The sequence below is a fragment of the Solea solea genome, chromosome 8, assembly GCF_958295425.1.
Source record: "Solea solea chromosome 8, fSolSol10.1, whole genome shotgun sequence".
NCBI lineage: Eukaryota > Metazoa > Chordata > Actinopteri > Pleuronectiformes > Soleidae > Solea > Solea solea.
The window spans coordinates 1,855,459-1,866,205 of record NC_081141.1 but is presented as its reverse complement, the minus strand read 5'-3'; the positions used below and the strand labels follow the sequence as shown (position 1 = coordinate 1,866,205).

The 10,747-nt window shown below is 39.6% G+C and overlaps 1 protein-coding gene and 1 non-coding gene across 3 annotated transcripts; both read left to right on the top strand.

Annotated features, from left to right (window-relative positions):
- The first annotated feature begins 1,437 nt into the window (after positions 1–1,437).
- LOC131464735 (small nucleolar RNA U13) lies at positions 1,438–1,536 on the top strand. The gene has a single exon (XR_009241233.1). It is a non-coding gene; the product is annotated as a small nucleolar RNA U13 (small nucleolar RNA).
- A 423-nt stretch (positions 1,537–1,959) lies between these two features.
- Positions 1,960–8,051, top strand: mak16 (MAK16 homolog (S. cerevisiae)). Of its 2 annotated transcripts, XM_058637042.1 has the most exons (11): positions 1,960–2,137; positions 4,173–4,222; positions 4,307–4,416; positions 4,569–4,633; positions 4,806–4,957; positions 5,060–5,114; positions 5,209–5,283; positions 5,389–5,496; positions 5,578–5,643; positions 5,738–5,993; positions 7,799–8,051. In XM_058637042.1, the coding sequence occupies exons 1-10, from the start codon at positions 2,123–2,125 to the stop codon at positions 5,945–5,947; spliced, it is 906 nt and encodes a 301-aa protein (XP_058493025.1). In that variant the 5' UTR covers positions 1,960–2,122; the 3' UTR covers positions 5,948–5,993; positions 7,799–8,051. The 2 variants fall into 2 exon arrangements, with proteins under 2 accessions (XP_058493025.1, XP_058493024.1); XM_058637041.1 differs by lacking the exon at positions 7,799–8,051 and having other exon boundaries at positions 1,961–2,137; positions 5,738–6,333.
- The last annotated feature ends 2,696 nt before the right edge of the window (positions 8,052–10,747 follow it).

Below are 10,747 nucleotides of genomic sequence, written 5' to 3'. Positions count from 1 at the left end.
TAGAATCATCTCTTCTCGACAGAATCTGTTTGGTTTTCTACAATACATTTTTTTTTCCTCCATAAAAAGACACCACAATGCATCACAGCTTTGGATTCTATATATACATATGTATATATATGTATATATAGAATATACATATGTATATATCTATCCAGAGTAGAAATCACCACCTACTTCGTCACAAACTCGATGACCAATCGATGAGTTGAGTATGTGGTTGTGTGACAAGGCAGGTTCAATATGACCCGGGTGTTTCCCACAATGCATCTCTTCAGGGTGAGAATGGCAGGATGTTAGGGTTGTGACGAGCCTCCTGGTGTTTGGTGGGAAATCAGGGTGAAATCAAACTGACCTTTGCCTCTATGATGTGGACATGAGTCGTTGTATGTTCAGGAGGCGAAATGGCGTTAGTGACCATGGGTGTGTGTGTGCGTGCGTGTGCGTGTGCGTGTGTGTGTGTGAACCAGCCCCTGTTCACAGCTGTGTTGTTTTTGCATGCCTATATAGCTCAGTGTAAATCGATGTGCGTTGCATGTCTGTGTAGCTTTCAGTTCTTCAGCTGGTTCTGTCCTCTGTGGCTTCTGGTGCCTTTCATTTGGTTCCCTTGTCTTTTATTTCTCCGGTTCTATTTAACGTTTCTATCTCCGGTCAGAGGCTGCTGGTGCTTCTGGTATTTTAGGGTTATATTAAAGGACAAAACATGACATCATGGTGCCTGTGATTTCTGTTTTTGGGTGGAGTGTCCCTCGAGTGCCAACTAGAGATGCCAGTGTTGTACAGCAGTGAAATGCTCATACTATTTACTAAAATAAAAATGTATGTTGTTTTTCACCAGTGAGTCTCGCTTGTTTTTTTTGTTTTTTTTGCTTCATCTGCATAAAAACAAGAATCAGTTTTAAAATCAAAGTCAGGCTGAAGTTTCTGACAGACGAGACAAATCACAAATCAACCACAATTACTACTGACCCTAACCTTACCATAACCCTAACCACAACCTAACCTTAAAACATATTTTCACCTTAAAATGTAGTCATTTACGTTACGTCATTTACCCCATAATGTGACTGTAAACAGGTTTAGGTCCCCACAACATGAGTAATACCTGGACACACATTACACACACACACACACACACTTGGCGGTAGTGTTGCAGTTCCCCTCCTGACCACCAGATGTTCTCGGTTCCCTCGTATTCACAGCAGATACTCCCAAAATGCACCTCTTTCCTTGTGAGAGGAATCTTAAACTCTGTTTTAGTCAAACAGGCATTTTCTAAAGTGTGGTTATTTGGGTTTAGTTGTTTAGTTGTTAAGTTTTACTTATGTTTTGTCGTCACTTGAATAAAAACAGCACGTGGTCGATGAAGTTTAGTCACCGTCACTGACTGAGCTGAGGAGCTCGTACAAAGTGTTTGAGCGCCTGGTGTCAGGTCTGATCCTTCGGTTCATGAATGTGATGATCGGATTAATCACGGACTGATCCGTGATAGGTGCTGCCTCACTTGTTACGCTGTGCGCCTCAGCCGTTCTGATCCTGAATCGATAACAGATTAATATTGACTCAGTTTAAAACAAAAAATAAACTAAATAAATTTTAAAGTTTAACTGTTAATATTAGTGACGTGTGTGTGTGTGCAGATCATCACCAGTGGAACAACAAACACTGTAATTGTGAAGTGAATATTGAATTTGTTCTTGTGAAACAAACTTCAGATAGAGCGACCTCTCCTGGCAAAGTGCAAGGCTGCAGTCAAATTAGGCAGACTGTAACAAAAGCGGTTTTATTTTACTAATAAATTCGAATTTACATAAAAACAACATAATAAGTACAAGTGAATCCTTAATTAAATCAGCATTATTAAGTGAAACATTCCCTCAAAAGGCAATACTGTGATTGTGTGTGATTTACCGCTATCGCGATATTTCCACACGCTGACTCGCGACCTCGGTAGGGGGAGGGGCCAGTGTTGGAAAGAAAGATGGCAGCTCTGTGAGGAAGTGCACATGTGGCGTCACAGACACAAAAAACACTTTATATCTTTATGTTGAGATAGTTTAACCTTTTTAAAACCAACAACACTTTCCGCTGTGACTGAGATTATCTCTACGAAGAAGCGAAAATGCAACACGACGACGTAAGTGTGATATATGAGTACGAACGTGCTAAGTCTGATGTTAGGTAGCGTTAGCTTCCCGGTACAAACCATTAATAATACACTTACTTCTGATTTCCCTCCGATAGTTCGATCTACAGGGGAACGAGTAACCGACCATAATCGCAGTTATCTCTATGCAGTAACCGTGGATTGTATGATATAACAACTGGTTATATAGTTTAAAGTGTAATGCTAAATGAAATGAACACGTGTTGTCTTGTTAATCGTCTCACTACGTCAGAAGTTTTCACTTTTCAACACATGTGCTCACTTACTGTGTTCATGGCTTCATCAAAGATATTAATAATAATTCATATACGAGTTAACTTCTGCAACATTTGTCTAACGATCATTTGTTAATTGTTAATGTATTCAGGCTTGATATAACATTATATATAATATATATATTAGGGATGCACCGATATGACTATTTCCACCGATACCGATATCCGATATTAATATTGCTGCTATGGCCGATAACCGATATTTACCGATATCGATATATGTTTTTTAAAAAAAGTTTCTGAGATGATAAAAGTTTGTACAGAATGAAAATCATGCAAGCTGAATTTTTGAATGTCTTTCTTTATTTTCAAAACATGTTTTACCTCCAAATAACAAGGTCACATAAGACACAAGTAACCAACTACAAGTAAAGGTTTTTAGAAACCTTTACCACTTGTAGCAAGTGTGTAACTAAATTAAAGTACAGTTTAACTCCCTCAACTCACTAAACTCCTGTGAGAAAGTTTGGATCATAAATTACAAACATGAACATAAATAAAAATAATACCCTGCCAAAGTTACTGTAACCGAGATAAGGGCGTCTATACTGGGTACGTAAATAAAGTCAACAACCCTTCCTCCCGGCAACAACAACCGCGCCACTTCCCTTCACAATAAAACTACACAACAGATATGAGAAACAATACCTGACAAGCTCTACTAAGAGCTGCCATAATTAAAAAAAATCATGTTAAAATACTTTATCAAACGTGCCAGTATTCATGGCAACCAGATATTTATTCAATTGCAAAACATCGGAAAAGTAGCGCCGACTTGGCAGGTTGTTGCGGGGTTCAATATGCGCTATCAACCGTCGGAACCCTCGGCTGGTCGTCAAGAGCAATCATTTCCATTACCTTGATCGTTATTGCCCTGGCCACTGTCTTCCTTTGGTCGAGTCCCAGCTGCGCTGCTTTCTTTTTGTCTGCTGCCTAATGTTACTAGCGTTAGCTTCCTGCCGTTGTTTGTGTACTTCTGGGTGGCGGTTTTTCAAATGACATGATCAAATTTGTGGTATTGAATGACTTGACGCGGAACCCTCCTCGACTTTGCAAGTGTTGCATAATGCTTTTCGCGTATCTTCTATTGACACCCTGAAAAATCGCCCACACCGCTGACATTCTCTCTCCTCCACACACACACACACACACACACACCTTGTGCTGCGCTTGCGTCACTGACGCTGTCCCCTTCCCGACACACATACACAAACAGCAATTAGACGGGTATAAACATCGGTTGTTAAAATCGGCGCAGTTTTACTCATTGCACCGATGCCGATATGTTAAAAAATGACGAACATCGGCCGATACCAATATTAATGCCGATATATCGTGCATCCCTAATATATATATATAACATGTCTTGCAATTATCATTATGGAATAGAATAGATTCTTTATTGTCGTTGCATTGGTGGACAGTACAACACAACTCAGATAGCAGCTTCAGAACACTAGTAATAATTATATATTATATGATATTTTGACCCACCCCTAATCTCTATTCCCTCTCCATCATGTGGACACTTGATTTAGTTGTCGCTTATTAATCGTTTGTTCTCAGTACTATTGTAAGATCGGTGAACATTAAACAGCTTGTTCAACAGCAGAAAATAAAGGGAATGTCCTCCAGTGTCGTAAACTGTATCGCCGTGTGGAACACCTTGTTTTTGTGTGTGGCTAAACTGAAAAAGCAAAACAACAGTTTCTTTATTCCGCCTCCTGCAGGTTATCTGGGACATTATTGGAAACAAACAGTTCTGCTCCCACAAAGTCAAGTAAGTTGCAGATGGAATCGACATCATTGTTTTAATGTACAATTATTGATTATGTATTAATAACATATTTACTCTCTGCCTTAGGACGAAGAGTCAGAACTTCTGTCGTAATGAATACAACGTCACAGGGTTGTGTAACCGCTCGGCCTGTCCACTCGCCAACAGTCAGTACGCCACCATCAGAGAGGAGAAAGGTACCAAAACCTACAACCTGAAATGACACAGAGGATGAAAGTTTCATGAATAGAAGAAATTAAATTAGGACATGGACATTACATTTTAATAAAAAAGTGATAGTGATCAAAAAAAGGAGAAAAGATGAATGTAAATGGTGTTTTATGTGCAGGTCAGATTTTCCTCTACATGAAGGTGATTGAGAGAGCTGCTTTTCCTGCCAGGATGTGGGAGAAGGTGAGTTTGAACTAACTGGGACACAGGGATACACCTTTTTTGTATATTTTTAATTTATTGTTCCATGTTCGTCCTCAAACCTGCAGCTGTAACTCGACAGTGAAGCCTTTTTGAATAAACTCTGTACTAATGGCATGTTTCTTTTATTGTGTGTGTGTGTGTGTGTGTGCAGGTGAAGCTCAGTAAGAACTATGAGAAAGCTCTGGAACAGATAGACGAGAATCTGATTTACTGGCCTCGATTCCTGCGACACAAATGTAAACAGAGATTCACCAAAATCACCCAGTATCTGATCCGTATGCGCAAACTGGTCCTCAAGAGACAGTAAGTTGATCAAAATGAGATGAAAAGAGTTTGAATTACAAAAAAAAACACACACGCCCTGAGACTTCACTTTGACTAAACGTTGTCTTGACTGATTTTTAGGAGGAAGTTGGTTCCTCTGAGCAGGAAGGTGGAGCAGCGGGAGAAGAGGAAAGAGGTAAGTCGATGCCACCAAATGTCTCCCGAGTCTGAACCTGTGGTCGACTTCCAACTTTCACAAAGTTCTCGTCCTCTTTGTCCCGCGTTTGTAGGAGAAAGCTCTGATTGCTGCTCAGCTGGACAACGCCATCGAGAAGGAGTTGCTGGAGAGACTCAAACAGGGAACGGTGAGTTTGTGTTAATTACGCTGTCAAAAAAAACAAAAAAATCAATCAATCTACATTTCCCTCATTCTGATTTTCACTTGTGTGTGTGTGTGTGTGTGTTTTCAGTACGGTGACATCTACAATTTCCCCGTCCACGCCTTCGACAAAGCTCTGGATCAGCAGAATGAAGAGAGCGAGTCAGAGTCCGAGTCTGAGGAGGAGGAAGAGGACGAGGTAGCGGACGGTTCTCAGTTTGTTTGTTAGTCAAAAATGTTTAAAGTCGTCCCTCTGATGCTTCACGTCTTTTGTCCGCAGGATGTTGGGAAGAGAGAGTTTGTGGCAGAAGAAGAAGTGGAGGAGAGTGACCTGAGCGACTTTGAGGTAAATCAGCGACGTTGAAATGCACTCAGGGTTCAGGGCTTTGTGAATTTTTAGATCATAAACAAATCTGGACTGGGTGGTGTTTTGGTTTCAGGACATGAACAAGCTGAGGACGAGCAGCGACGAAGAGGAAGAGGATGAGTCGAGTGACGAAGATGAGGAGGAGATGGAGGCGGAGACCAAGGCCTCTAAGATAAAAGGCAAATCTCCGGCCAACGGCGCAGTGGCGAGGAAGAAGCGGGCTTACGTGGAGATCGAGTACGAGCAGGAGACGGAGCCTCAATCCAAGAACAGAGCGACGTAACGACGACGACGATTTCTAGCACAGACTCAGCGGAGGACTTGCTCCTGTACGTACCACCAACACACTCACAGGAAAAAAACAGTGACCCTCAGGTTGTTCTGTCCATGTTTGGAGAGACACGTTACGTTTTCTTCTTTCTTCCATGAGCGTTGTCGTTCGCTCAGATCCTTGAACCAGCGTCCACTCGGAATGAGATTTGACCCAAAAATGCTTTTTAACTTGGTTTCTTTTCCTTTGGATCTGAATAATTAAATGACAAAATGTTTGAAGTCGCAAGAACGCAATGGAAGCAAGACTCGTGTCTCAGCTGGAATCCTGATTATGTTTCAATATAACAATAATAATCCTTTTATTATTATAATAATAAAATCTTAATGGACATTTTATTTCCTTGCAGCTGTTTTGCTGTTTCTGATTGTCACGTTTTTGCTCAGTTTGATTCCAAATATTTTTGTCCTTTTATTAAAATGATCTTCCTGGAAAATGAAATACTTGTAACATTCTCAGACGACGCTGCGGTGATGAAACCACAGGGACTCGAACAAGAGTTTCTTTCTGTTCTTGATTCTGAACTGCTTGCCTAACACAGTTATATGATGAACTGATGAATTAAATCTTTACAGTATACACTCTATGTTCCTGATAAATCTAAATACTTATCCGTTTGCAATGTTTAGGCCAAAGACACAGAAAACAGACCTTAAATAAGTCCAAGTGTGTGGACAGTCTCTGTGCCTCAGTAGCAGTACTTCAGAACACCACCAGTGGGCAGTTTCAGCCTGTGGTTCATCTACAACTACACAGTAGTTTATGTTCATGTTTATTTTGGTTTGTACAGATTCCTGTAAACATTCTCAAGAATAAACTGTGAGCACAAAGGTTACACAACTCTGCGCAACTGCTTTAATAAATTAAATATGAATTATAGACAACATATGCTGTATTTTTCTTTAATTTCTTTTGACAGAATAAATGTTTTTGTTCAGTGGTTAAATTATCTACACAAAGGATGAAGAGCACAGAATAAAAGGAAATGGCAAACGCTTGAATGGCTATTCAAGGAAGTAGGTCGCACTCAGTTTATATTATTATATATTTGCTAGACGAGGATTTAATATGTGTACAAATAGCAAAGTGTCACAGAATTAAAAAGAGATGGAAGAGGACAGAATAGCAGTGATTCTTTAAACAACATCCCATCATTCACTCCTCCTCACTGGCCTTGTTTGATGATGATATCCGACATGTCATCAACCTTCACCGACTCCAAATTCTGTTGAGGGAAAAACAAAAAGAAGAAAACACTCACATGGAACTACAATAGCAGGGTTCCCACACCTTGGTTGACCGCAATCTCAAGGATTTTTCAATGACTTTCCAGGACTAATTCTCTCAAATTCAAGGAACAAAAACAATCCAGATGTAAATACCTGGAAGTAAAAGCTAAAATGTTCATCCAAATGTTTTGAGTCAATTGCAAAAATAAAGGAATTTGCCTCGCTGTTCTAATATGTACCTCTGGAGGGCACTGCACAATAATAATCCTGTCATTTAGAGTTCAACACCAGCAGCGGGTTGTGGGATCCAGCCAAAGGTGTTAAAACACATTTGAAGTTCATTAATGCCGTGTGATGGCAGTTGTGGTCGGGGGTCTGATGGCACCTTTGAAGCAGCGTCTTTGTAGTTTGACTGAACACCTCGGGTTCCTCCCCAGTCTCCACCTCCTGCGGAGAACATGAAGGCACAGTTAATGACACGGACACAAAATCAAAGAGAACGCAAGCAGACCACGGGCGAAAGGCCTTTTCAAAACCAAATTGCTGAATCTAATATCTATATTTCTCGTTTCAGGTAACTTGCTCCTTCCCCTTGTGTTTTCCTGTCAGTGTGATTGTCTGCCGCGCCCTGATTGTTTCCACCTGTTCCCCATGACTGTGCATATTATGGTCTGTGTCTCCATTTTGTCTGTTGCCACTTCGTCTTGTCTTGTGAACCAGGGAACCAGCGTAACTCCCGTGCCTGTGAATGATCTTGTTTTTTTCTAGTAGTTTTTCTAGATGTTTTTTTGTTCCGCTTTGAAAATAAAAGTTTGTTTTATTTTTCACTTTGTCTCCCGAGTCGTGCAATTGGGTCCAAGTCCTTGTCCCGGTGTGACAGTAGCCTGCTATTGCAACCTTTTAACTTAAGTGTTTGGTGGGTATGTGATCAAAGAGAAATTCAACCATTTGTTGAAAAGTGGATACCAAAATGTCCAAGGGCAGCTAAATACAGAGTCTTTATAAAAAAAAAAGGTTGATATAGTCTTTTGGTTTGCAGGGTTAGAATCGGGGTCTATGGGAAAATAAGCCAATTCTCACTTGACCTAAAATCAGTCTCAATTACTAGTTTCAGCTCTTCAACAGAACATGATGTCAATTTTATAAATGATGTTCCCATTTAGAGTGCACCCCGTGACTGACCGCTGGTATTGTCCGAGTATTGTCCAAATCGTCTAATCCCTCATGGGTGGCGTCACACCCAGTTGTGTTGTGTTTGGGTGATTCCATAAACAAATACCTGCAGGAAAACTAAAACATGGGCAAACATCACCAGGGAATATTCAAGTTATCTTATGATATTGAAAAAGTTGAAAAGTTCAGTCACTTTCACTGAAGGATTTCTCACAGCGTGTTAAAAATGCATGCGTATCTGTTCCTTTCATTTTCAAAGTCAAACCTCTGGGAACCAGATATTTAAAGGGCGAGATCTCCCATCAAGTTCAACAACATCAGATTAAAACTTTAAAAAAAGGCCATTTGAAGTGGAATCCATCACTTTTATTAGAGCCGAAGGACTAAAGTAACTTATTTAGTACGGATAATGTCTGTAGACATAAAAGCTGATACAAGGCCAATCTGTCAGTGTAACTTTACATCTGAGGGTTTTTCTGGGCTTTCTGTGAGAAGACTCCATATGCTGTTCTCCAGCCTCTTCATATTCATTTTCTTTGCAGTCTTCTTTGCATAGTCGATCTTAATGTTGTTGACCTACGGGAGGAAGAAGCACAACTGAATATCATCTGCTTATTCACCACGAGTACAATCTGTTTTTATAAAATGAGCTTGTAGCCTTGAGGCTTCCTGCACGTCGTGTTCTTTGAGAGCTACTGACTGCAACTCATGTCATTTACTTGGCTTGCTACGTTTGAAGGATCTTGTGGCTCATTATAAGATCATAAAACAACTTTATTTATAGATTGTGACTTAACCCTTTTCAGCACTCAAGCAGTTCAAGTCTGATGACCTGTTTCATATTTTTAATATTTAGTTTTACATACATATATATATCTATCTATCTATATATATATATATATATATATATATATATATATATATATATATATAACATATAAGTAATAACACCACTTATGGTCTATATATATATATATATAGACCATAAGTGGTGTTATTACGTATATGTTATCAGATGGAGGAGGAAAGTGACCCGCCACTGCAAAATTAGCAGAATAAGAAACAAGTCGTCCCAGCGCAAAGCCAAAAAAAACCACAAAGAAAAGGAGATTTTTGAGGTTGAAGTTGAAGTTTCGAAGAAGCCAAATATTGTGGCTATTAAAACCATACACTTTGTAGGTGAATTAGTGTCGTTATCACATTCCAGTGCTTTAATTGTTGATTTTTTCGGCCAATCAGCTGCGCCTCACAGACGAAACACATGGCTAATTAATATGCAGCAGCTGCAGCTGCGCTACTTCAGAAGTTGCACGTGTTTCCACCGTTGAACGAAACTGGACAAGGACAAACAAACCGCAGAAGAACTAAATTGTCGCTGTTACAGCGCAAGTATTTACTTGTCTGTCCTTCTTAACGAAGGTCATGCCAACGCCAATCTCACTTCTGCTAGCGGACTTTATGCTAACACGTTAGCGGACTTTATTCGTACGCATTAGCATTTAAAGTAGCTCCACTAGTAAACTTCTCCAGAGTTTAAACACAAAAGAAGTATTTAGCGGCCAAAAGAGAGTGGCAGGACCCGAGAATAACTGGACACCTCGAGGCAAACAGACGCAGAAGTTACTTCTGAGACGACGACGTGACGCCAGCGATGAAGATACAGCACCGCGAACCGCGTATGAACCTTCTATCTTCTTATGGGTGAGTTTTTATTAACTTTAATGTTAGTATTAAAGTTATTAGTATTCATTCGAAGTCTCATACAGGGATTAAAAAAATGTTTTTTCATGCTGGACGCTGTCTTTTAATAATTCACTGTGCTTCATAACGTTGTGTGGCTACATTATTTCTGCATTCAGCTCAGTATTGTTGTTTTAATGCTAATGTGACGCACATTGAAACTTGTGTTGTTATTATAAACATTATAAAGGAAACCAAAAACAAAATAATGTGTGAATGACACAGCTTTGTGTATGAAGTTATGACTGTGATACTAATGACATGAATTACAGACTCAACCGTCCACACCAACACAGAGCCATTTAAATTTTGTATTTTGGATTATGGAAATTGGATTATGCAACGATGAAACTGTATTTTAACTGTATTTTTTGCAAACCATGGAAATATGACTACACTCAAGCCCCCCCCCCCCCACCCCCATATACTTTTAATCTCATAATTTCGACTTTTTTTTCATTTCACACACAAATGCCTTCAATTAATAAAATAAGAAATAAAAATAAGACTGACCGGTTTTGGTTACGACACATTCTCACCAGGATATTCATTATGTTCTTATTAATTAATTAAATATTTACTCTCCTGGTGAACAAAACATTACATTCAC